The following is a 27,181-nucleotide window of genomic DNA, read 5'->3' as shown; positions in this document are numbered from 1 at the left end:
ACAACATAGTATGTTTGTGGATTAGAATATTCAATACAGCTAAAGTTTCAATTCTGTCCTAATTGATCTATAGATTTAATGTAATTCCAAAATCCGAGCAAAATTTTTTGTAGATACAGGCAAGCTGATCATTAAAATTATATCTAATGGAACAGCCAAAGGCAAAGAAACTAAAGCAATTTTGAAAAAGAAGAATAAATGTGGGTGACTCACACCAGCTAGATTTATGACTTATTTTAAAGCTACAGAGAGGAAGACAGTATCAGTGAAGGGCTAGTAAAAGACAGAACAAAACAAAAATAGCTCTTTACTGTTTGTTTACAAGAGAAACACCTAAAACATAAGGACACCGAAAGCTTAAAACCAGAGAATAAAAACGTCCAGGCCTGTGCTAACCAAAAGAAAGCTGGCGTAGCCCTATATTATTAGACATAATTGTTATGGCAAAACATACCACCGGAGATAGAGGTCACTATATAATGATAAAATTTTTTATTCCTCCAGGTGATGTAAAAATTATAAATATGTGTGATTCTAATAGTCTCAGGTACATGTAAGACAGAAATTAACAGAAATTGACAAATCTACCATTATAATGGAAGATAATTAACATATGTTAGTAACTGATATGCCAAGCAGATTAAGAAATCTTAAAATTTGAACAAGACAATTGATAAATTTGATCTAAAAGACATAAATAGAACAATGAACTTAACAACTGGAAAGTATGCATTTGTTTATGCACACACAAAACACTTATGAAAATTTACCACATTCGGCATCAAGTCAAACTCAACTAATTTCAAAAGACTAGTGTCATAAACCCACCTTCTCTCATGATGATAAAATTAAAGGTCAATAATGAAAAGATGACCAAAAATACTATGTAACTTTGGAAATTTGCCCTTTAAACTAGGCTCAAGAATAAAATTATAAGTCATAGGGAAATTAGGAAATATTTAGTACTAAATTATATTGAGATATAATATAAACCTTGTGAGATAAATTTCCTTTGTGTGGGAAATTTATATTTTTAAAAAGGACTGAAAATTAATGTCCTAATCAGTTAAATTAAGAAGAAGAATACTAGGATAAATAAACTCAAAGAAAGTAGATGGAAATAATAAGGACCGAAAAGGACACAGGCAATGTATGCGTGAGTGACAGAAAATGCTGCAAGTTAGCCCATAGGTCACACTGCTAAATAACCCTCTGCCAAGAATGCTGGGTGCTGGGGGCAGGAGAAGACACCAATCTTAATGTGAGGGATAAAAGTAAATAGGATGTTATAAATAGCCTCATGTCAATAAATTAAAACTTAGAAGAAATGGGAAAATAAACTTGAAAAGTAACTTACTAAGAATGATTCAAGAATAAATAGAAACTTACTTTCACAAGAATAAATCTTACAAGAAAACCCCAGGCCCATGAGGTTTCACTGCCAAGTTCTACGGCAGCCCATGGGGGAGAGGGCGCGCCCAGCTCACGCTGCAGGCCAGCGCAAGCCTGGGAGTCAGGAGGGAGTGGGAAAAGCCAAAGCTCTCAGAAACAAAAATGTTTTTTAAAAATCAGCAAATCAAATCCAACAATAATTATATCATGAGCAGAAGTGCAATATTAGGAGACCAATTAATTTACCAGATTAACCAATCAAACAAAAACAAAGTGGTTGAAGATTTGACATCCATCCCCCTCACTACCAACCGCCAGCATTAACATCTGGCCAATGGGAGCTTTCTTTGGATAAAAATGTGTAACGTCTTTCCAAAAAGTGCCCTGCGATGTTAGGGCAAGAGGACATGGAGAAGTGGTGGGCAGGATGCTTATCACAGTGCTAATCTGTGTTTTGTGGAGGAATGAAGAGCAATACCAACTGCTGGTGTTTTGTTCATGGTTTTCCCCCTACAGCTCCAAGGGACACGGTGAGGGGTTCCTTGCCCTCCCTTGCTCTAGTGGGATCCTGTGTTTCAGGAATGAGAGTAAAATGTGGTTCCGGGAAGCATGCACTCATTGAGATTGGCCTACAGTGAGAGGAGCAATTGTCCTTGCTCAGGAAAGTAGAAACAGTGAGTAGGAACAGGAAGAGGCCCATCACTGGGAAGGATTCTGTGCTTTGTGTCCTGTAAGTCAAAGGACCTCCCCATCCCTTGGCAGTGCCCCTGAGGGGCATATAAGACAAGGCAAAGGCTGCTGGCACACAAGGAAGGCCAGGCATAGGCAGGCATCAAAGCTCCCAGGAGCAGCAAAGATGCCAAGGAGAAAGTGAGCCAATCTCTGGAGTTCTGCACCATTTCTAAGATTGGTAAACTTCCCTGGTTTTGTGGGGCCCAACAGCATCCCACAATCCTGTATTGACTCAGATTGCTGTTCTGTTAGCTCCATGATGGGGGAGCTTGGAGTCAGTGTTAACTTGACTTAAAAAAAAGAAAGTCATGTGACATTTCTGCACACCCAGCTTGTAGCCTCGGCTCTCTACTCACTCCACGTGCAGGATGTTTGGGTGGGAAAAGGGAGACAGAGACACTGACCATCCATTACAGAAGCAGGCAGCAAAGCTCTACCTACCTCTCCTCCAGGTCTGGCCACTGCTCCAAGTTGCCTTGGGGGTCCCTGCTAGCTTCCCCTTTCTGGGCTCCCGCAGCTGCTTCCTGCACAGCCCTCGGCGATGCCCTCAGGTCCCTGAGCAGGTGGAGGGTGCCGCTGGCCATGCTGTCCAGGAAGCTGAGGATCTGCAGGCAGCTCTGTATCTTGGACGGGAACAGGCAGGCAGAGGAAAAGGCCACGCTCAGTAAGTCAGCAAACGGCCTGGCCTTCGTGCTGTCCTGGGAGTGCTGGGGGGCTCCTTCCTCCTCCAGGGCCCCGAAACAGCCCAGCAGGCAGAGGTCCTCGGCCAGCTTCTCGAAGAGCCCGTTCCTCCTGAAGAAGTCAATGTTTACGGGGTCCAGGTGCAGCGCTGCAGACATGGCACAGAGGGTGTGCAGGACCAGGTCCAGGGTCTCGCTGCGGGACACTGTGCCCCACGTCTGCAGGGGGGGCTCCTGGAGGGAGCCCTCCAGGTCAGAAAGCAGGGACAGCAGCCCATTGAACCCACTGGAGACTCTGAAAGCAGCTCGGCCTTTGGGCGTCTCCAGGATCCGGAGTAGAGACTAAAACACCAAAGAGACACGGAGTCAAGTCTAGGAGGCAGACCCTTAACACGGAGCTCCCCCACGTCCCGCCAAGCCCAGGGGCACTCTTCCACACTCAGCAGCATGGGAGCAGCCAGCTGCCCGCAGGAAATTCTGAACTATCGGGAGGTCAGAGCTGTTCCTCTCATTTTAGTGTCCGGTTGCCCCTCAGAGCCTTCTTTCAAATGGCGGCTCTGAAAGCATATGCTCATTCCCAGGGCTGACCTACAGCCTGTACCTTGAGGTCCCAGCATCTCCCTTCAGAGAGCTTTCCCTGCCCCACCCCCACCCTAGCTCATGCTTCTCCCAGGCCTGGGCTCACACGGCCCCTCAACTCCCTGATCAAAGCTCTCCTCACACTGTATGGAGGTTACTTGGAAGCTGTGTCAGTCTGTCCCCCCGGCAGGGCACCACACAACCAGGCTTGCTCGCTGCTGGGGAACACAGCGCACCCTTAACAAATAGTCACGAAACAAATGAAATGAATCATCCCTTCCATCGCAAAGGGAACTCACAGTGAAATCTATATAATGCAGTATTATTATTATGGGTACGGCTATTAAATGCAGAATGATAGAAAATGAATCTAATTAAAATCTTGTGAGCATATGAAGGAAGCAAGGGTAGGGAAGAGAAGCCATCAGTGGAAGGAACCCATCGGTGAAGCATGCAGAAAAGACCATGTTGAAGTTCAGCTACTGTAATACACACAGTAGGCTCCACCTTCTCCAGATTGCTGAGGTTTCTACTGGACAGCCACTTTCAATTCCTTCTAAAATCAAACATTTACTGAGCACTTACAATGTGCCATTCATTGAGCCCAGTGCATGGTATACACCAGATATTTAATAAACGCTTTGGAAGGACTGCATTTAAGATGTTCCCATTCTGTGCTGAAGCTTCACACCTCAAGTGAAGAATGTGTGGATGGTTTTAGATAAATATTAAAAGCCTCTAGTTTTTTATATTTAGTTATTTACTCTTCTCAAAAATCGAGGGGGACTCCATCTAAGACCCCAGCATCTTATGCATGTTTCCCAGAGAGTGGCCGGTAGTATGAGTTAGTTAGCAGGCTCTGGAGAGAGATTTTAATTGCTTTGTCCTTTCAGATATTTACTGTTCTAGTGACACAAGGAAGATAGGTGTCTGGGTAGCACAATTTAGAGTCAGTTCCAGGATTCCTAAAACATGGTTCAAGGAGGGATGATGCTGTCTCTGAAATGCATAGTTTAGGATGTCAATCAATAGCATAATACTGAAAGTTAACAAAGAGAAAACTTGTAGGTCACGTTTTTAAAAAGGAGGGAAGAAACTAGACGAAAACTCTCATATAGAGAAAGTCAAATAGATACTCAGTAAAGTTACTGGTAACTATGAACTATGTAGTCGTACACTTTAGGGAGATAAAGGTAATTTTCCAGGGCTATCCCTAAAATGCTGGTAATCCTAACCTAGCAGTAGTATTTACCTGAAGTAATATAATGTGTGCCCCTAACAAGCAAATTTTGTTATCTAATATTATATTCTCTACAAGAAGCCTGAGCTGCTTGGTGGGAGGTCAATCCCATGATTGGGTAGGTGGACACAGAATAGGCCAGGATTAAGTGGATGCACAAAGGTGAGGACTCTCAAAGATGACAAGATACAATGACCAAAGGGCTGCTGGAAGGGGTCCCACTGCCCCATCACTGACATTTAGAGAAATTAAAAAACAAAACAAGACAAAGATTATAATAACTAGGAAAATCTATGAATGGACAAAGTTCACAGTTATGTTCAGAGTGGACAAGTAATAAGATAGAGTGAAGTAGAAAAATCCATCTTAACCAATACGAGTCAACTGATTTTTTTCCTGGTTACAAAAAAGGAAAATGCATGACTTCTGGTGGTTAGATCAATGATTATCCACCAGGGCTCAGGGGGACAAGTGCGGAGAAATTGACTTGTCATTTTGTTCTTTGAAAGAAACTCAGCATCCGGGCCATCCACTAAGGAGAGATGAAATCGGAGACGAGGAATGGGCTTCAGGAAATGGGCTTTCTGGTCTGCCAGGAAGATGGAGGCAAAAAGTTTTAAAAACTAGGCAATAACCACAGCTTTCTCCTCCAGGGTGAGGATGAGCCTAACTATTTCTTTAGTGGTAATCGGCCTGTTCAGATTTTCTATTTCTTCTTGATTCAGTCTTGGAAGATGGTATGTTGCTGGGAACTTACCCATTTCTTCCATAGTGTCCAATTTGTTGGCATATATTGTTCACAATATTTTCCCATAATCCTTTGTATTTCTGTGGTGCCAGGTGTTGTTTCTCTTTCATTTCTGAGTTAATTTATTTGGTTCTTCTCTCTCTTTTATTCTTGATGAGCCTGGTTAAAGATTTATCAATTTTGTTTATCTTTTCAAAGAACCAGCTCTTGGTTTCATTGATCTTTTGTACTGTTTGTTCTTTTAAGACTCTGTCATTTATTTCTGCCTGATATTTATTATTTCCTTCCTTCTACTCATTTTGGACTTTGTTTTTCTCTTTCTAACTCCTTTAGGTGTAAGATTGGATTGTTTATTTGATATTATAAACAACTATATGCCAATAAATTGGACAATCCGAAAGAAATGGATAAATTTCTAAAAACATACAATCTTCCAAAACTCAGTCAAGAAGGAAGAGAAAATCTAAAAACAGAACAATTACAACCAATGAAACTGAAACATTAATTAAAATACATTCATCAAACAAAAGTCCAGGACCGGAGGGAGAAACAAGCTGGCGCCGTAGGTAAGAGCTACACCCGCCGCCTCCCGCAACCACATCAAAATTACAACTAAAATACAGAACCACCGTCACTCAGAGCCTCCTGAAACCTGGCTACACAGAAGCCCCACAACCAGGGACCTGAAGAAGCACCGAGACTGTAGGAGGGGCGGAGACGCGGGCGGATCGGGGCTGAATCACAGAGACTGGCCCGGGCCCACCCCCGGTGCCATGTTTAAACCCTGAAGGGAATCTCGGTGGCGGAGGTTTCCCGGAGGAGGGAGGGGTCTCAGCCCCACAGCAGACCCCCAGCCCAGGGCTCCAGGCCAGGAAGAGACGTCCCCACAACTCCGGGCTGTGAAACCGGCGGGGACTGTGGCTGAGGGAGCCCCAGCAGCTCCTCTAAAGGGCCCGGCACGGACTCACTCGGACGCTCCCTCTGAGCCCAGCGCCGGGCAGCAGCCTGAAAGGACCTGGGACACTCGGGGAGGGACTAACCTGCCTGAGATCTGGGCGAGAGGCGGAGGGGCGGCTTCCTCCCAGGCAGAAGGGCTGGCGGAGGCCATGGCTCCTGTGGCGAGTCCTCCCCGCACACAGCCGGCAGGTGGGCGCCATGTTTGAATCGCCAGCACCTGACTCACACCGTTGGCCCCGCCCCGTGATTCCCGGAGGCCCCGCCCCCCCACCTGCAGCTCATCCAGGCCATTTCCAGGGGCTTTTCTGTGCAAGTGGCCTCTGGAGCCTCATGCTTAGGACTTTCCTAAAATCTCTCAAACAAGCAGCAGCTGCCCCATTCGGCTTGATAAGTGGCCTCAGGCCTGGCACTAGCGGCAGCCTGCATTGGTTCATGGCTTGGCCTCTCCTGGACACCTCCAAGCCCAGCACAAGCAGCAGCCAACTACGGTTTGCTGTGTAGCTCATGCTGGGTGGCCCTGGGCAAGGCACTGGCAGAGGCTGAGTTTGCACCTCCCAGGAGGCTCCAGAGACAGTGCACCTGGTGGTCAGACTCGACCACGCTGGATGACAACCCTACCACATTCACGAGTGACACTCAAGGGGCGCACTTGGTGAACATCAAAGCTCCACTGAAGTAAATCCTGCTCCATAGGGGTGTCTCCAGCACAGCAGCTCTTGGGCTGTAGTTGCAGCTGATCCTCACAGTCAAATGGCCTGGGGGTCAATTCCTCCCAGTGACACCAACAGTAACCAAGGCTCAACTACAACAGGACAGTGCACACAGCCCACACAGGGGAGCACCTAGAAGGCCCAGCTCAGGTGACTGGGGAGCCTGAGCCACTGGACAAAGCCATTCTACGAATTCCAGGAGACATAGCAGCTCTACCTAATACATAGAAATAAACACCTGGGAGGAGCCAAAATGCGGAGGCAAAGAAACATGTCACAAAGGAAAGAACAGAAGAAATCCTCAGAAAAGGAACTAAATAAAATAGACCCAAGCAAGCTACTAGATACAGAGTTCAGAATTTTGGTTGTAAATTCAAGGATCTTAGTAAGACTATTACAAAAACAAGTGAGACCATTGATGACCTAATAAAATACCTATCAGAAATGAAGGCTACATGAACTGAAATGAAGAATAATTTAGAGGGAATCAACAGTAGAGTAGAGGACGCTGAGAATCAAATCAGCAATTTGGAACTTGAAGAAACAAAAAACACCCAACCAGAAGAGCAAAAAGAAAAAAGAATCCAGAAATATGAAAATAGTATAAGGAGCCTCTGGGACACCAAGAGACCCAACATTCGTATTATTGGGGTGCCAGAAGGAGAGAAAAGACAGCAAGAAATTGAAAACCTATTTGAAAAAATAATGACAGAAAACTTCCCCTACCTGGTGAAAGAAATCGACTTACAAGTCCAGGAAGCACAGAGGGTCCCAAACAAGAGGAACCCAAAGAGGCCCAAAGCAAGACTCATCATAATTAAAATGCCAAAAGTTAAAGACAAAGAGAGAATCTTAAAAGCAGCAAGAGAAGAGCAGTTATTTACCTTCAAGGGAGCACCCATACTACTGTCAGCTGATTTCTCAAAAGAAACCTTGCAGGCCAGAAGGGAGTGACAAGATATATTCAAAGTGATGAAAAGCAAGAACCTACAACCAAGATGACTCTACCCAGCAAAGCTATCATTTAGAATTGAAGGTCAGATAAAGAGCTTCTCAGACAAGGAAAAGCTAAAGAAGTTCATCACCACCAGACCAGCACTACAGGAAATGTTGAAGGGTCTTCTTTAAGAAGAAGCTAATGAACAAAAGAATCTGACAAATTAAATGGATCCAGAGACATTGACACATGCAACAGACCTTCATATTTCAGAGGGAAGGGGGAAAGTGGGTGGAGGATGGGAGGAGATTAACCAAAGAAGTTATATGCATATATGCATAACCCATGGACACAGACAATGACAGGATGAATGCCTGGGGAGGGATGGGAGCGAGGTGGAGGGGGTCAATTGGGGGGAAAAATGGGACACCTGTAGTACTTTCAACAATAAAGATAAATTTAAAAAATTAAAAAATTTTAAAAAGTCCTAGACCAGACAGCTTCACAGGTAAATTTTACTACACATTCAAGAAAAACTAACATCTATCTTCTCAAATGATTTCAAGAAATTCAAGAGGAGGGAAGACTCCCGAGCTCTTTTTACAAGGCCAGCATTATCCTAATTCCAAAACCAGTTAAACACACTACAAAGAATTATAGGCCAGTATCCCTGATGAACATAGATGCTAAAATCCTCAACAAAATGTTAGCAAACCGAATTCAGCAATACATTAAAAAGATCATACGCCATAATTAAGTGAGATTTATTCTGGGGATGCAAGGTTGGTACAATATCCACAAATCAATTAACATGATACATCACATAAACAAGATAAAGGATAAAAATAATATGACGAAATCAATTGATGCAGAAAAAGCATGTGACAAAATCCTATTTATGATAAATTCTCTCAGCAAAGTGGGAATAGAGAACATACCAACAAAATAAACACCATATATGACAAACCTACAGCCAACAATATACTTAATGGCCGAAAACTATATGCATTCCCCTTAAGATCAGGAACAAGAGAGGATGCCCACCTTCGCCACTCTTATTCAGCATAGTACTGGAAGTCCTAGCCACAGCCACCAGACAGGAAGGAGAAATAAGAGGCATCAAAATTGAAAAAGAAGAAAAACTGCCGTTATTGGCAGATGACATGATATTGTATATAGAGAATCCTGAAGATTCCACCAAAAAGTACTAGAACTAATAAATGACTTCAGTAAAGTAGCAGGATACAAAATAAATATACAGAAATCAGTTGCATTTTTATACACCAATAATAAACTATCAGAAAGGAAAACTAATAAAACTATCCCATTTAAAACTGCATTAAAAAAAAACAAATACCTAGGAATAAATTTAACCAAGGAGGTACAAGACCTGTACTCAGAAAATTATAAGACACTGAAAAAAGAAATAGAAGAAAATACAGATAAATAGAAGCATATACTATGCTTGTGAATAGGAAGAATCTAAAGCAATTGATCAATTCAACACAATTCTTAGCAAAACTCCAATGGCATTTTTCATAGAACTAGAGCAAATAATCCAAAAATTTATATGAAACCACAAAAGACTCCAAATAGCCTCAGCAATCTTGAGAAAGAACAAAGTTGGAGATATCATGCTACCTGATGCCAAGCTATAATACAAGGCCATAGTAATCAAAAAAGCATGGTATTGGTATAAAAGCAGGCACACAGATCAATGAAACAGAAAAGAGAGCCAGAAATAAACCTACACCTATGTGGTCAATTAATATTTGACAAAGGAGGCAAGAACATACAATGGGGTAAAGATGGTCTCTTCAATAAATGGTGCTGGGAAAATTGTACAGATACATGCAAATAAAGAAACTAGACCACCTTTTTACACTATATACAAACTCAAAATGGATTAAAGATTTAAATGTAAGACTTGAAACCATAAAACTCCCAGAGGAAAACATAGGCTGTAGCCTGGCTGGCATGGTTCAGTGGTTGAGTGTCGACCTATGAACCAGGAGGACGTGGTTCGGTTCCGGGTCAGGGCACATGCTTGGGTTGTGGGCTTGATTCCCGGTGGGGGGTGTGCAGGAGGCAGCGGATCAATGACTCTCTCTCATCAGTGATATTTCTATCTCTCTCTCCCTTCCTCTCTGAAATCAATAAAAACATTTTTTTAAAACACATAGGTTGTAAAATCTCTGACATTTCTCTTAGCAATATATTTTCTGATATTTTCTTGGGCAAGGGAAACAAAAGAAAAAAATAAACAAATGGGACTACATCAAGCTAAAAAGTTCTTGCACAGCAAAAAAACCATCAACAAAATGAAAAGACAACCTACCTACCGATTGGGAGAAGAAGATATTTGCCAATGATACATTCAAAAAGGGGTTAATATACAAAATTTATAAAAAATACAACTCAGCACCAAAAACACAAGCAATCCAATTAAAAATTGGGCAGAGAACCTGAATAGACACTTCTTCAAAGAGAACATATAGATGGCCAAGAGACATATGAAAAGATGTTCAACATCACTAATCATCAGGGATGCAAATTAAAACCACAATAAGCTATCACCTCACACCTGTCAGAATGGTTAGCATCAACAAATCAACAAAAAACAAGTGTTGGGCCTCGCCAGAGTGGCTCATTTTGTTGAGCAAGGTCTTGTGTTCTGAAAGGTTGCCGGTTCAATTCCTGATCAGGGCATATACTTGGGTTGCAGTTTCAATCCCTGGTCAGGGTACGTAGAGAAGGCAACTGATTGATGTTTCTCTCTCACATCGATGTCTCTCTCTCTCTCTCTCCCTCTCTCTCTCCCTCTCTCTCTCCCTCTCTCTCTCCCTGTAAGCATCTCCTCAGGTGAGGATTAAAAAACAAAAACAAACAAGTGTTAGCAAGATGTAGAGAAAGGGAGCCCTTGTGCACTGTTGGTGGGGGTGCAGACTGGTGCAGTCACTGTGGAAAACAGTACGGAGGTGCCTCAAAAAATTGAAAATGAAACCACCTTATGACCCAGCCATTCCACTTCTGGGTATACAGCCAAAGAATCCTGAAACACTACTTTGAAAGGATATATGCTCCCCTATGTCTATTACAGGGTTATTTACAATAGCCAAGCTATAGAAGCAATCCAAGTGCCCATCAATAGATGAGTGGATAAAGAAGTTGTGTTGTGGTACATAAATGCAATGAAATATTAATCAGCCATTAAAAAAGAATGAAATCTTATCATTTGTAGCAACATGGGTGGACTTAGAGGGTAGCATGCTAAGTAAAATAAGTCAGTCAGAGAAAGAAAAATACCATATTATTTCACTTATATGTGGAATCTAAAGAACAAAATAAATGAACAAACAAAATAGAACAGACTGATGGTTGCCAAAGAAGGGGGAGGTTGGGGGACTGGGTGGAAAAGGTGAAAGGATTAAGAAGTACAAATTGGTAGTTACAAAATAGTCATGGGATGTAAAGCAGGGAATTTAATAAATAATATTGTAATAACTACATATGGTGCCACGTGGGTGCTGTAAATATCAGGGAAACACTTTATAAAGTATGTGATTGTCTAACCACTATGCTGTACACCTGAAACTAACATAAATTAATACTGAATGTAGACCGTAATTAAAAAATAAAATACTTTAAAAATGCAAAAAATATATAGAAAAGAAAATACCCCAAAATGCAATGGCCACAATGAGTTCTAGATGAAGAAACACTAGAAAGAAAACCGTTACACATGGCCCATTGAAATTCCCAATATGAGGCAATTTAGAGAGCTATATTACATCAACTTCATGAAACTGAGAATGAAGGAGTCATCAGCTTTGACAAATCTAGTTATTACTAAAGGAGGCAATGTACTCAGCATGTGTCTAGCTTAGCTCTTCAAATGCTGGCAATATGGGAAAGTACAAGAAAATGTATTCTGTGATATTGTTTATTTGAGATTTTTCTTGTTTCTTGGGGTAAGCCTGTGTTACTATAAATTTCCCTCTTAGGACTGCTTTTGCTGGACCCCATGGATTTGGAGTTGTTGTGTTTTCATTTTCATTTGTCTCAAGATATATATTCATTTTTTTATTGATCTCATTGTTAACCCATTCATTGTTTAGTAGTATGTTATGTAGCCTCCATGTATTTGTGTGTTTTTCAGTTTTTTCTTGTAACTGATTTCTAGTTTCATAACATTGTGGTCAGAGAACACGCTTAGTACGATTTCAATCTTAAGTTTATTGAGATTTGTTTGTTGTCTAACATGTTGTCTACCCTAGAAAATGTTATATGCGCAATTTGAAAAGAATGCATATTCTCCTGCTTTGGGGTGAAATGCTCTAAAATTATCAATTAAATTTATCTGGTCTAATGTGTCATTTATGGCCACTGTTTACTTGTTAAGTTTTGTCTGGAAAATCTATCTATTGATGTCAATGGGGTGCTAAAGTCCCCTGCTATGACTGTATAACTGTCGATCTCTCCCTGTATGTCGATCAAGATTTGCTTTATACTTGTAGGTGCTTCTATGTTGGGTGCATAATTGTTTACAAGGGCTATAGCCTCTTGTTGGATTCTTCTCTTTATCATTATTACTGCCCTTCTTTGTCTCTTACTCTAGCCTGTGTTTTTTAAAGTTTATTTTGTCTGATATAAGTATTGCTATCCTAGCTTTTTGTTTGTTTATTTCTATTTACATGAAATATCTTTTTCCATCCCTTTACTTTCAGTCTGTCTGTCTTTCAATCTGAAGGGGGTCTCTTGTAGACAGCAGATGCATTGATCTCGTTTTTTTATTCATTCAGCTACCCTGTCTTTTAATTGGCTTTTAATCAATTTACATTTAAAGTGATTATTGATAGGAACATAGTTATTGTCATTTTATTGTTCATATTTATGTTCTTTTTGTTCTTCTGCTACTTCTTAAAGAAGTCCCTTTAACATTTATTGTAATACCAGTTTTGTGGTGATAAACTCCTTTAGCTTTTTCTTGTCTGGGAAGCTCTTTATCTCTCCTCTGACTCTAAATGATAGCCTTGCTGGGTAGAGTAATCTTGGTTGTAGGTCCTTGCATTTCATTTCTTTGAATATTTCATGGCAATCCCATCTGGCCTAAAAAGTTTATGTTGAGCAACTAGCTGACAATCTTATAGGAGTTTCCTTGTATGTAACTAACTGCCCTGCTTTTGCTGCTTTTAAGATTCTCTCTTTGTCTTCAACCTTTACCATTTTAATTATAGTGTATCTTGGTGTGGGCCTCTTTGGGTTCATCTTGTTTGAGACTCTGCACTTCTTGGATTGTATGTCTATTTTCTTCACCAGGTTAAGGAAGCTTTTAGTCATTATTTCTTCAAATAGGTTCTCAATTCCTTACTCCCTCTCTTCTCCCTTTGGTACCCCTATGACACAAATGTTGTTATGCTTGATGTTATCCCAGAGGTCCTGAAACTATTCTCTTTTTTTCTTTTTGCTATTCCAATTGTTATCTGCTACCTTGTCTTCCAAATTGTTAATTCAGTCCTCTGCTTCATCTCATCTGCTATTGATTTCTTCCAGTATATTCTTCACTTCTGTTATTGTATTCTTCGTTTCTGATGGGTTTTTATGGTTTCTATGTCCTTTTTTATTGAAGGCTCACTACCTTTTTGTTGAAGTTCTCACTAATTTTTTGAGCATTCTTATAACAATTGTTTTGAACTCTGTATCTGATAGATTGCTTGCCTGCATTTTGTTTAGTTCTTCTGGAGTTTTCTTGTGTTCTTTCCTTTGAAACATGTTTCTTTGTTTCCTCATTTTGGCTGCCTCTTTGTATTTGCTCCTATGCATTAACTAGGTCTGCTCTGTCTCCCATTCTTTGCCAGGTGGACTTAAGTAGTACGTGACTGTGAATCCAGGGGTAAAGTTTCCCTGATTACTTGACCCATGTGCTCCAGGAGCATCCCTTGTGTGGGTTGTGTGTGCTCTCCTGTTGTAGTTGAGTCTTAATTGCTGTTGTCACATCAGTGGGTGGGATTGACCTTTAGGCTGAGTACTTGTGAGGATTGGCCACAACCAAAGCATATGAGCTGTCATATGTGGCTGACCCCACAGAGTGGGATTTGCCCCAGCAGTCTCTGGTTCCTGCCACGACCACCCTTTGGGTGTGCCGCTTGTGGAACTAATCTGGTGGTACTTGTTTTGGTCTGAAGTGGTCACCAAATATGTTGGCTCTGGGGTCTCTTGGGAGGGGCTCTTGATGCAGGCCAAGATCAGCTGCTGCCTGTAATCAGCATAAGGATACCTAGTAAAAGTTATCCACGGTTGGTTGCTGCCTGTGCTGGGCATCTGTAGAAGATGCCACACTGTGAACTAAGGCCATTTGCCACCAGTACCTGGCCTGGGACCACTCAGCTGAAGGCACAGAGCAACCCAAGGCCTGTCACTACCTGCTGGCTGCCTGTAAGGCTCATCCCCTGAAAGAGCCTCAGACAGTATACAAGTTGGGTGAGGCAGGGTCTCATGAAGGCAAATGTTCACCAAGTCAATGCAGATTCAGAGTTGGCTCCAATGCCAAGCCTGGGGCTACTTAGCAAAGGCACAGGAGCTGTGCAAGCTGCTGCCTGCCTGGGGCCTCCAGACCTTTGAGAGTTTTTAAGAAAAACTGTATCTTGGCCTAGGCCAGCTGCCTGGTGCTGAAAGGACCTCTGGTGGTACAGGAGTTGGTTGGGGCAAGGTCTCAGGGAATCAGTCATCAAGGTGGGGGGAGTGGTGTTCACCAGGCAAATGTAGATTCAGATTTGACCAGGTAGTAAAAGGGATCCTCACAATAAAATTGGTGTCCACCTGCTGGCTGGCTTGGAGGAAGGCTCAATACGGGGACAATGGCAGCTGTTCCTCCAGCCCTCACCCTGAAGCCACACAACTCAGCTTATCCCTCTAAGTCTCCAGTGCCCCCTGAGCTGCTATTTCTCTGCTAGAGCCCAGAGTAAGAACCTACGAGTGAGTGAGTCTGTGCATAGGCACTTAAAGAGGACACCTGGGTTTGCAGCAGCCTTTTGTCTCACCCAGATGGACAGAATCTCCACTGATTTTCACAGCCAAAAGATTTGGGGGTTTTCCTCTCAGCACTGGTGCTCCAGGCTGGGGACCCTGATGTGGGCCTGGGATCTCTCACTCTTCAGGGGGTCCTCTGCAGCTGAGATAGTCCTCCTGATTCTCAACCACAACACGTGGGTATGGGACCAGCCTGTTTCTTGTCTTCTTCTTTCTTACCAGTCTCAATGTGGCTTCTTCTTTATATCCTTAGTTATAGGACTTCTGTTCCTCTAGTTTTCGATGGTCCTCCAGGTTGATTGCTCTATCATTTAGTTGTAATTTTGGCAGCGTCATGGGAGGAAGTGAGCACAGCATTTACACACCCCATCATTTTCACCTATCTACTTCTGAATTTGGCTCAAAACCAGGAAAAGTTGACATTTGTGATCATGTCCTTAAAGAGAAGCATGTGAATGCTAGAGCAGGTTCTTTAGACTAGTGATGCCCAGTGACCATGAAAGCTGTGGTGTAGCAGCAGCTTGCCGTTTAGACTAGACACGGCTGCCTGCCAACCACCACCCTGGGAACACTGGGCCCAGGAGGGGCTGCAGTCAGACATGCTGTGTCTGTGCTGCCTGTATGAGAAACTCACTCCTAACAATAGCACTTCTTCGTCTGAGTTGGAAACACACTCTAATCTTGAAGTGTGTGTGGTGGAGCTTCCTTCCTGCCACTGACCAGCCATGGGAAAGGCCACAGAAAAGGCTGAGCACTGGTGTGTAACAGCAAGCACTACGTTGTCTTGTCTAGGCCTGACCTCTGGTGCCTGGCCACATGACTCGTGCCCTGAACAATAGATAAACCACGGAGACATCAGGAAATCTAGCCTCTAGATCATCCACATTTACGTGAGGACTTTCAATGGCTTCTAAATGAGAGGAGGTTGCTGAGGACAAATGCAATGAATGAAGCTCTTCTGTTTATCACACGACAAAACAAATAGCAGAAAAAGAAAATGATTAAAAACAAAATGAATCTGATTATAGGCAATTATCTGAACACTGGATAGCCAATGAAACCCCCTCTTCCCCAAGAAACCGCCTTCTACTTCTATCCAATTTGACACCAGCTATTGCTCAGAAGGACTCTGTCATTCAGAGTGGTGAGAGCAGATATTTTAGAAGAGCAGAAACCCAGTAATCGTGCTCCTGCGATCCATGTCTCTCAGAATGTTTGTTCCCTGTAATTCCTGGATGGCTCTTCTCTCCATCTGCTAGGAGGGGGAGGAGAAAGAGATGGCTGTCCTTAATTGTTGCTTTGTTTGATTTATTAAATTCAGGGTCATTATCTAGAATGGGGTAATCTCATTAGAACTTAGACTGCTCTATTATTTCTTGGGATGGGGTTAATTTCATATTTGCAGAGTCATAAAGTAAAGAGTTCAAAATCTAATTACAAAGGTTTAATTTCATAGCAACTGAAGAGAAACATTTCTATCATAAAGGAAAATAAATACTGTGCTACTTTAGGAAACAATTTGTCAGGGACTGGGGCCTAGGAGAAGGGTCTCCATTACTGTCACTCAACTTTGCATGACAATGCATCACCGAGGCGGGCGAGTCTGCGGCGGGGCAAATCTAATCAGCTGAAGTCAAAGTAATCAGGCTGGGGTTGCACGTTTCGGGAAAGGTCAGCGTTAAGCCCACTTTCTCCACGCTAATTCAGTTACCGTGTCATCGCCTCTGAGTTAGTATTCCTCCAGCTTGAATCTATAAAATGGATGTTTGCGCAAAGCGCTAACTACGTTAGGACTAACAGGATTTATTTCACATCCTATTATTTGTTCTTCCTCATAATTTTCCATGTGTCATGCCAGGAGACCGGTGAGGTAACACGATTAAGCTCAGAGTTGAGCAGCTAAGTGTATATTAGCAAATCAATCTGAATTTGTGCATAACCCAGTCATGGTCCCACCTGCCGTGGAGGGAAATTCATTTGCTTACATTACTCTGTAACTCAGTTACCCTTTGCCAGGATTCGGCAGTGAAGCCACGCGTGCTCCTACATTGGCATGGAAGTGCCACTGGGTTTTGGAAACACTGCCTCGGGGACTAGAGTGAGGATGATGCACGACGAATGCACTTCAGAGGTGGCAAACCTTTCTGGGGGCGGGGGGCTGCCTTCGAGGTCCCCCGCTCCATGACCCCCCTCACTCTACAGCTGACCGTTGTGCAGGCTCAGCGCCTCAGGCAGCTCCATCGCTGCTCCTGGAAAGGGAGCCCAGCAGAAAGAGCTCATTTTCCATCTCTGTTTCTGAAGTTCCAAGGGCTTCCCAAGATGATTCAAAAGAAATGCAAACCCCACATCGGATTTCAGCATAGGCTGGGGTTGGGTCGGCGCTCCCGCCACCCGCTGCAGCAGCAGTTTCCTGCCAGCCCTGGTCCTGGGAGAGCCATGGCAGCTCCAGGCGCCCCAGCTGCCCAGCGGGGGCCTGGCGCCCAGGGAAAAGACAGCACATTGAGCCCAGGGTATGAGTTCGTTAAATAAGCTTACACGGTGTTTGTCCCTGACGCGCTCTCTTGGTAGGGTGATTCTGAAATGATATTGAATCTGTAAAACACCATAATGACTTTACACTGTTAATTTTAGAAATTCAGTCCTGCTGCCCAAGGGCTGCCTCCACTAAGGTGCCTCTGAGCTGGAGAGTAAATGAGATGACCTTTCCACAAGCAACGCAGAACTCTGTTCTACAACAACCACGGAAACACGCGTGGTCTCCAAGCAAAGTAAAACCAGAACTCCCTTCTCTGCAGACCTGTCTGACTTTCTCAGTCAGAAACAAATGAAGATTCCAATTATCCCCCACTGTAGAACTCAGGTCCAACTGCCTTGGCCCAGGTCTTCCTTGTTTTTCACTATAAGGGGCATGTGGACTAAGCTGAACACAGGCATACAGAAAAAAAATGTTATAAAAATAAAAAGAGAAGAGCAACCATAAATTAAAATGTCCCCCAGGAAGCTGAGCTCAGGGCCTCTCACAAACATGTGCAACCCAGGCTCAGGTAAAATACATGCTCGTGTGTCAGTAACACACCGCACTGGAAAACTGGTGAATTCAACAATTTCTAATGTGGGGATTATTTGTTGCTGCAGCTGACACTACCCTACTTGTATAATACAGTGACCAGCGAATGAATGAATGCACAGGCCAAGGTCAGTCACCTGCCCCGTGTCCACGGAAAGCCTGTCACAAAGAGGACATCACCTTCAGGAGATCCAGCTTCAGGTGCAGCTCCCCTTGGGTGGACGAGCACAGGGCGCCCACGATGATGCTCATGTACTCCTCAGCGTTGATGACCGAGAGCTGCTCCAAGATGCAGAGGGCGGCTGCCCGGTGCCACTCCTCGTCCAAGAAGATCTTGATGAAGGGCACCATGCCGTGGTCTTTCAGGACAACTGCAGACCGACACACAGGTGGCACTAGGTGACAGGGGCCTCGCACCTTCCTTTCCATCACAAGGACAGCTTTTCCTCACAATATCCAAGTTTATTTTGCTACATCTTTATGTGTCTCTTTTGCCCATTAGAAACTTTTTTCAAAATCCATACCCACTATTAGAATGAGAAGAGGGAGAGAGAACTGCACAGCTGAGAATTAGAAGGAAAACATCTCTTTCCTCCAGTGGGAATTGTGATGGGGGGGGGCTTCTTTTTTTAAATTTAGAAACCTAAATAATCAGAACTTTAACTAGATATACCTCTGCCCTTTATTTCCACATAATCCCCTAATCCAGGGCTGGTGGCAGTTCTCTCTCTCTGTCAAAATACTCAGCGAAAGCCAACCAGAATTGAAGTTAGGAACATATTTAATTCCTAGGTAGTTTCTTGGGAAGGGGGGAGATTAACATAATTTGGCTGGTGGAATGTTTTTGTTTAGAAGTAATTCTAAGAATTTCTTCCCCAGGATGATATTTGGAGTGGTCACGTGGAATGGGAACAAGGAAGCAACTGGGTCATTCCAACAGCACGGTGTGGCTTTGACGGTCACCCACACAAGGCGGGAGTGCTCCAAACAAGGGCCAGGTGCTCCCTATGCGGGAATCACCTTGGAGGCCTTTTAAAAGTAGATTCCTGAGCGCTGCCTTGGCCTGCTGCTAATGAAATGTCTGGAATATGCATTTTAAACAGCACCTCCAGGGATTTTTTACAGTCTAACGTTAGAGACCCTCTACCGTAGGAAATTATCATTCACATTAGGTATAGTTGATCTGTGAGGGCCTCAGATAAAGATGCCCCAAATCACCAGACCCATTGGTACCACTTGTTGAGGTTTTGCTTGATAGCATAACATATATACATGCATATTCCATGTACATATTTGTTAAAACTGCACAGTCTCAGGGAGCTAGAGCACTGGGGACGGATGGAAACACTAAGCGCATCACAGGCGGGAGCACACCAACTCAACTCTCTTAAACATCACCAGCTTCCTTTGCCTATATTTTATGATTTGGATTTTTTAAAGCACATAGTGCAGCAGGATATTAATGGATTTTATATGAAAATATGGGGTGAGGAGTACTCTTTGGTCTCATAAATTTAGGATATGCCATTGGTTCACAACCTTATCCATCAACTTTAAAAGTAAAAGGTGTCAACCGAGGTGTCAACCGCTTTACTGAAAATCACTGTACATAAACCATTCCTCGTATAACCTTTGATCATTGACATAAATCACTGAGGACAGTTAATGTTTCCCCAAGCAGTGACCGGGCGAGGTGGCCCCACCCTTACCCGCATTCCGGACTGAGCCTGTCAGCAGCACGACCACCGTGTCCAGCATCACCTGGGTCAGTTCTCTCTCTGGGTCTTGGACATTGAGAATGGCTTCCTTGTTTCCTGCCACATGTAAGAAGCAATAAAAAAAATTCAAATGTACATGGTATGATCCCAAATCTCTGATGCCGTTAGTTTTCTATCCTCTTAAAGAAATTTGAATATAATGCTGCCATTATACAGGAGTGTGCATCCCAATTTGTAAGGTGTAACACTACTACCCCTTAGAGCAGTGGTTCCCCAACGTAACCAATCAGAACATTCTGAGGGTCTCGTCGTTAAAATCCAGAGGCTGACCCCCTTTCCCAGGGTTTCTGACCTAAGAGGTCTGGGGTGGAGTCCTGTCATTGAGTCTCTAACAGGTTCGCATTTGAAGCTGACAGGCAGGTGTGAGGGCCACTCTTGGAGAACCATTGTTCTACAGAATCCCTGACACCCGCCTCCTTGACCTTCCCTTGGACACTTGTAGTTTGACATTGGTGTTGGGGAGGGAGGACTGCCAATTCACACCAGAGTCAGGGAATGCTAGAGAGACTGTGGAGTACATGGGTGTCCCCCTTAGATCCAGGAGAGCAGACCAGGCCTGTGCTCACCTGAGTCCCCAGAGCCAGAAAGTGCTGACACAGAGGGAGGTTCAGTATATACAGAGAATGAATGAATGAGTAAAGATAGAGTTTATTAACCGAGAGAGAAAGTATCTAAGAGACAGCAAGAAACACTTAACTATAGACATCACAAAGTAAGATGGGATTCACCAGCTCACAAGAAAGCTTCAGATTCTCCAGGAATGGTCATAGGTCTGGGATTGGGTTTAAGAGTAAATTCAAAGTCAGACTGCTGAAAAGCAGTGCACAATTAAGCTAACAAAAACATTAAACAAAAAGACTGCAAAGAGCAATAGAGAGAAGCACATACAAAAGACTCTTGAATCCTGGCTTGGGGCCCAGACACGCCAAGACAGGAGCACCTGCCCCTCAGCCCTGACATCCCCGAGGAGCCACAGGCCCCTCCTGGACTCCACCAGCGAGTGAGAGCTCCTCCTCAGGTGTTTCTCTCAGTCTCCCACGCTGTAGCACAGGGCATATAGGGATAAAGTGACTAGCATTTCTCGAGCACCTATTATGCACCAAGCACAACAATGGGTCCTTTTCAGATAGTTCCTCATTGAACTTTCACAACAACCATATATATATATATATATATATATATATATGTGTGTGTGTGTGTGTGTGTGTGTATATATATATATATACACACACACATATATATACACACACACATACACACACACTTCCATTTTAAAAAGGGGGAAAGAGCCCCATGAAGCTAAGCAGCTTGCTCAGGATCACTCAGCTCCTAAGCAGCACAGCCAGGACTGCAGCCCAGGGCTGGCCCCAGCACCCATGCGCTCTCCCTTAGCATCTTTCCTCAAAGAGGCCCAGGAAGCAGACAGACTGATGACTTCGGCTCGAGTCTGAGCAGAATTCCAAAAGGGGCCAACAGCTAGTGAGCCCCTGGTCCCTCCCAGCCAGTGTGGTAGGGGAAGGAAGAGAGACCAAGGCAGAGAGAGGTAAGTGGCTGCTTCCCATGCGGAATCCCTCCAGGCTACAATCCCAGGGGGGCAGGTGTGGACAGATTGAGGGAAACTCAGGAGGAACTGAGAGGAGTTTTCATGCTCTGATTCCTATTTGAAAGTCGGTGGAGGTGGGAGTTGTAGACAACCAGAGAGTGGCCCCCACAGGGTATGTTCATGGGGTGTTCAAGCAGTGAGAGAACCCAGGCCAGCACTCCCTGAGTGTACGCCCGCTGGACAACGGGACCCTGAAGTCCCCATGAGAGAACCCAGGCCAGCACTCTTCAGTGTACTCCCATTGGAAACGGGACCCTGAAGTCCCGGGGGGGGGAGCAGAGGCTACTGATGCTGAGAGTCCACAGTGTAGGGGCTGAGACAGGGGTGAAGGGACAATGCCAAGGAGCCATGGGCGCACAGCCCAGCAGGGTACACAAAGTGTGGCCAAAACTCAGAGGGGGTGAGCTTGAGCAGAATGACCCCTGCTCCGAATGGGAAACCATCAGGCCCAACAGCACGGAGTAAGCGAGGTGGCCATATCCCAGATTACCCAGGCAGGTCCCCACCAGAGCCCCAAGCCTCTCTGAGCTCCCGTCCCCTTTGCATTACTGAAGACCTGTCCTTCCCCTCCTCTCTCCGCATCTCCACACTCAGGCAACGTTCAAGGCAGGAAACATCTGAAAGCTGAGAATTCATCAGGCCTGAATCAGCTCCATGAGTCTGTTTAAAATTACACCCATAAAAATAAAAAATAAAATTACACCCACCCCCTCCTCTCTCCTCGGGGATGACAAGGCCAGTTACAGGAAATAGGAGGCCGCTGCTCTGTGAAGTCATGTACCCAGGTGTACCTTCCCTGACCCTATGGGACAGTGACAGGCACACTCACTTTCTCTGTTATGCGGCAGAACAGGCCCAACAAACAGACTCCTGGCCTGCCCCCCTCCCCCCTCCCATGTTTCTGCACACCTGACTTCCTTAGGACCTTGGCCCGCTTCCGCAGCTGGGCTAGCAGCAGGCCCAGGAACCCCGAGTCCCGGAAAATGTCAGTGAAGAGTGGGTCAGCGCCAGCTATCCTGAGGATACTCTGCAGGGCCACGAGGGTGCAGAGAGGCTCGGGGCTCTCCTTGATCAGACGCTGCACCTTCCCCAGGATCTCGTGGGGCACATAACGCAGTTCGAACACCAGGGCCTCCAGCAACTGAAAGAATTGCATCTGCACTTGCACTGGCTTCAGGGGCACGAGCTCCACAAACTGTGAGATGGGCTGCAGGGTCCACTCCAGCAGGAAGAAGTTGCGGGCGTTCCAGGCCCACATGGTCCTAATGGCCAAGAGGACTTTCGTGCAGAGGATGGAGTCACTGGCTTTGTGGAAAACATTTTGCAGGACTTGGAAGGCCTGAAGGTTCTTAATGGTGACCCCTGAAAATAAAAAAAGGAATAATCCCACAAGTCATTTCTCCCACCTGTGCCCAGAAACACGGGATTGCGTTATCATCAAGAAATAGAAAGTTTCTATTTTCTAGCTCCTGTGGGTAAATGTCTATCAGAAGTTCCGAAACCCAGCTGTCCAGAGTGTAAGCCTGGGGCTCCACTGTCTGCCATGTGGTGGCTAACTGGGCACTTGGGATGTCATCTGAACAGAGACGTTCTGTGAATGTGGAAATACACACTGGGTTTCCAAGACACCATGCAAAGAAAACAATGCAATGATTTGTAATGAGCACATGTGGAGATAGTAATATTTTGGATATATTGGGTTAAATAGAACACATTATGAAAATAACTTAAGCTGTTTCTTTTTTTAAATATGGCTACTAGAACATTTAAAATTTGTTAATGTGACTCACACTGTATTTCCACTGGGCAGTGCTGGGCTGAAGGATTGGTTTCAATCAATCCAAATGAAATTATTTTAAAGATTACTAAGCAAAGTCTGTTTCACTTCCAAACAAGCTGTTAAATAAAGACGCCTCCCAAACCCGCCCCTCCCTTCTCTCCAGCCTGAAGGTTAAGCCTCGTTCCCCTTGCCCAGGAGACAGCTCCTCTGAGAACCTGCGGGCAGCCCTCTCAGCCTCGGACGCCGAGCTGTTTCTGGAGCTTCTCTCTGTTCCAGACACTTCCTGTGGCTCTTCCCAAACGGACCCCCAGCTCTGCAGCTTCCACCCTGGTCTGCTCAGGTCTCGGTGCCCATCTCCCCAGACTCACCCGGACGTTTCCGCCACCATTCATTTCCCAGGCCGTGCTGTCTGCCTCTAGACTTCTTCCTCTCTACCCGGACGGCCCGCTTGGCCTCGGAGCCTCACCCTCTGCGCTGCGTTGCCTGCTTGACGCAGCTGGCCCACCCACCGCCTGGTGTCACCACTCCTGTGCCGGTCTCAGTGAGGCTCTGCATGCTCTGTCACAGAGCAGACTGTGGCTCCAGGTATGTATGACCATCTCCACAGAGGACAGACACTTGTCCAGGGCGCAGACACCTGGTGCCCAGCAGGGGGCAGAGGCTTCTGCGAAAAGCACCCAGGCATGTCGACGGAGCCCATCAATAAATCAGTCACTGTCCCCAAGAGCTGAGGTGACACTGGCTCTGAGCCTGGGTGACTGTTTCAGGGCCCTCGTCCCTGTTACATCAGCAAATATCATAGAGTACATCACACCAGAGGTGGCGGTGGAGATCCAGGCTCCTTCCATTACTGAGTCTTCGCAAACATTTACTCTAAGTCCCACCCAAGACATCTAGAAAAATCTATGAAGGACAGATTTCTAATCCATAAGCAGTCTCAAAGGCTTGACAGAACTGGACCCCACTGTGTCACTGACAAGTGCCCAGTGTTTGTTTCTTTACAAGGAATCGGGAGAAACCTGTGCAGCCTTGTCAGGGCACAGGGCCGCCTGCTGCCAGGCACCCGGAGGGAGGCCCAGGGTGACCCACCAGAAGCCTCGTGATGGAACTTGAAGCCTTCCAGCTGAGGGTAAGTGACGCTGTCAAACACCTTCAGCTCCGACCTCCCGCAGGTCGTCAGCCACACCACCAGCCCAAGGAGCTCCTCCAGGTGGGGATCCGCTTCGCTCAGGTGCAGCCCATCGTACCTGCAGGGACAGAGGGGGCAGCTGCCTGGGTTCCTGGACAAAGCAGCCACGTTTGCTCACGGGGCTCCTCACTGGGCTCAGAGGCGACGTGGTTGAGGTGCTGGGAAAGACCCTCAAGGTCTCCACCAAGTCAGCACCGAAAGGCGAGGCAGTGCCCCGGGTAAGAGCCGCGCTGTTTGCAAAGGTCAGCCTAAGATCTAACTGCAATCGGAAGACAGAGAGGCCGGGAGCAGCAACAGCATCTGCTTACAAGGCGGCTGCTCTCTGTGGCTGGACCCCCAAAAGGCATGTGCGTTGGGCAAGAGCACCCCATTATGAGAGATTTCACATTTCCAAAGAACAACGGAAGAAACGTCATGGGAAATACCCTGACTGTATTGGACCTCCTGATGCTCATCCCAACGCTGAGTGTTTTTGTTTTAGCTGCTGTGCAGGGGCTGCCTGGCCTTCTGTGGAGCAGGGTCACTCAGGTCTGCTCCAGCTCTGCGTGTCGACAGTAAAAGTGTTCACGGTGTGACTTCGGTCAAGGCAGAAAGGAAAACCCACGAGCTGCCACGGATCCTGCCTGACACTCCCTGGAACAGGCTCATTTCCCCTCCTGCCTCCCACACGAAGTCTGGGGGAAACCAACCACCCATTTAACCAAAAAGTGTTCAAGAACTGCTAGGACGTAGGCCTCATGGAAGCAACAGCCAGTTGGTCATAGTTCAGACCAACAAAAAATGTGGCATCACCACAAGGACAATCACTGTTATGTTGCTTTGGAGGAAGGCCCTCGGGTTGCCATTTAATCACATCCTTTTGGAGACTCTGGACGGAGGGACTTTACCCCCTCACTCAGGTCACCCTCCTACTGGAAGCCTGACTCAGCAGGAAGCCCACGGGGCACAGTGCAAGCTGCATCCTGCGGAGGAGGGGCTGCTGTATTCAGAGCAAAGCCCAGGGAGATGTATGAGGCTCGCCCTTGGCAGCTTCCCTGGGATCTGTGGAAGAGTTTGGAAAATCCAGAAATCCTTTGATTTCCATCTCTTGGCTTATCCAGTCCCTGGGCCCAACTGAAGATGACCTGGCAAGTCAGAGTAGAACACATCGGGGGAACCAGTCCTGACCCGGCTGAACAGTACCTTCACTCGGTTCCCACCGGGAAGGATTTAAGGGGGAGGAGGCGAGACGCTCTGGGAGACAGACCGGGACAGCACGGAGGTTATCAAGCGAGTGCCTCGCCGGGGAACTGGAGCCAGTCCTCCCGGGGGCTCTGAGAGGCAGGGTGGAGCTCTCCCGCTCTCCCCCTCCCACAAGGGCAACTTTGCTGGGCATTTATCCATCAGCTTCTGCCATTCATCAGCTGAGGACTGCTCCTGGGGGCTGATTCCTTGGCACTCCCAGCCCTCAAGCAGATAGGCAGAGCCGTCACCGCAGTCCCAGGAAGCCCTCCAGCTTGGCCATGTGGGCTCTGACGGGTCTGTCAGGCTGGCCGGCGTGGAAGTGGAACATGCCACTGAAGGGACTCGGTACAGTTATTATCACAACCACCCACTGGTTCTCCAAGGCAAGGGCCCTGGCTCCCAAGCCCACTGCACACTGAGTTACTTTTGCAGCAACAGTCTCTCTGCCATGCTCGACAGAGGTGTGTATCTCAGAAGGCACTCTGCCTCCACATGTGTCTTTCTCTGAAGTGCCCCGATGACTCTGAGGACCAAGGTTGGGGGGTCTTCCTCCATCGAGCATGGCCTCTTACCGGAGTAGCACTTTGAGCAGCAGGGGGTAGCCCTCCCCATTCTCGAACTCCAGGAGCAGAGCAGAGGAGACAGGATAGGAGTCCTTCACGAAGCCCAAGACCAGGCTCACAGCCTCGCTCAGCTCTGGGGCAGGGAGAGAGTCTGCCAGCTTGGAGAGGTTCTGCAGCAGGATCTTGACACAATCCATGGCTGCAGGAGAAAATGCACCCGTTTGCTCGGAGGCAATAGCACCTGCCAGCCATTCCCTTCCACCCCACCCCTTCGAGCTGTCCACCAAGACGTGAATGAGAATCAGCCCGAAATGTTTTTCTTCTGGCTCCTGAATCAAGAAGAGGACTCCCCCTGGGAAGCGCCCCGTGAGAGCCGAGTTTGCCTCCAAGCCTCTACTCCAGAACCCCCAGCCCGCGGGAGGGTGTGGGTCCCAGGTCACAGGGGCAATGGGGGCAGACCGGCCGCCTCGGGAGCCGAAGGGAGCGTCCAGGAGGGGAGCAGGAAACAGCCCGAGGAGCAGTGCAGGGGGACATGTGACCGTGGGCCAGGGCCAAGGCGAAGGGCAGGAGGATGGTGTGTCTCAGCTCCCAGGTCCGGGGTCTGGAGCCCTCTGTGGGACACGGTGGGTGGACAGGCAGGGCCTCTGCATGGAGCCTGGCCATGCCAGTCCCCCAAGGCTGGGGGAAGCCAGGAAGACGGGTCAGAAGAGAAATGTCACTGGATTTGCATTTTGGCTGATCACTGTGTTGAGGGCTTTTTCACTGGGAGAGGTCTCTCCCAAGCGCCAGGAAGTCAGGAAGAGAGCGAGAGAGTTCGGAAGGGCGCCTGCGGAGAACCTGAGACCACTTTGCTCAGTCCCTCAGCTGCAAGGCCTCAGTGGCCTGGATGTGGCTCTGAGGATGGCACTTCCCAAGGGGGAGTCTTCTTGATCCAAGAGCCAGCACCGCCGGAGGCATGCAGGAAGCCTGCAAG

At 46.1% G+C, this 27,181-nt stretch overlaps 1 protein-coding gene across 2 annotated transcripts in view; it reads right to left on the bottom strand.

Moving 5' to 3' along the window:
• WDFY4 (WDFY family member 4) overlaps positions 1-27,181 on the bottom strand; it is a 240,722-nt gene that overhangs the window by 198,520 nt on the left and 15,021 nt on the right. For both annotated transcript variants that reach the window (XM_087824106.1, XM_087824105.1), the window contains exons 6-11: positions 26,218-26,407; positions 24,322-24,479; positions 22,362-22,814; positions 19,781-19,885; positions 18,252-18,442; positions 2,566-3,146 (exon numbers count right to left, since the gene is read on the bottom strand). In XM_087824106.1, coding sequence (XP_087680232.1) covers positions 2,566-3,146; positions 18,252-18,442; positions 19,781-19,885; positions 22,362-22,814; positions 24,322-24,479; positions 26,218-26,407 — 1,678 coding nt within the window. The remainder of the gene's footprint in view (positions 1-2,565; positions 3,147-18,251; positions 18,443-19,780; positions 19,886-22,361; positions 22,815-24,321; positions 24,480-26,217; positions 26,408-27,181) is intronic.

The sequence above is a fragment of the Miniopterus natalensis genome, chromosome 14, assembly GCF_054644295.1.
Source record: "Miniopterus natalensis isolate mMinNat1 chromosome 14, mMinNat1.hap1, whole genome shotgun sequence".
Lineage (NCBI taxonomy): Eukaryota > Metazoa > Chordata > Mammalia > Chiroptera > Miniopteridae > Miniopterus > Miniopterus natalensis.
This window is presented reverse-complemented; position numbering and strand designations above follow the sequence as displayed.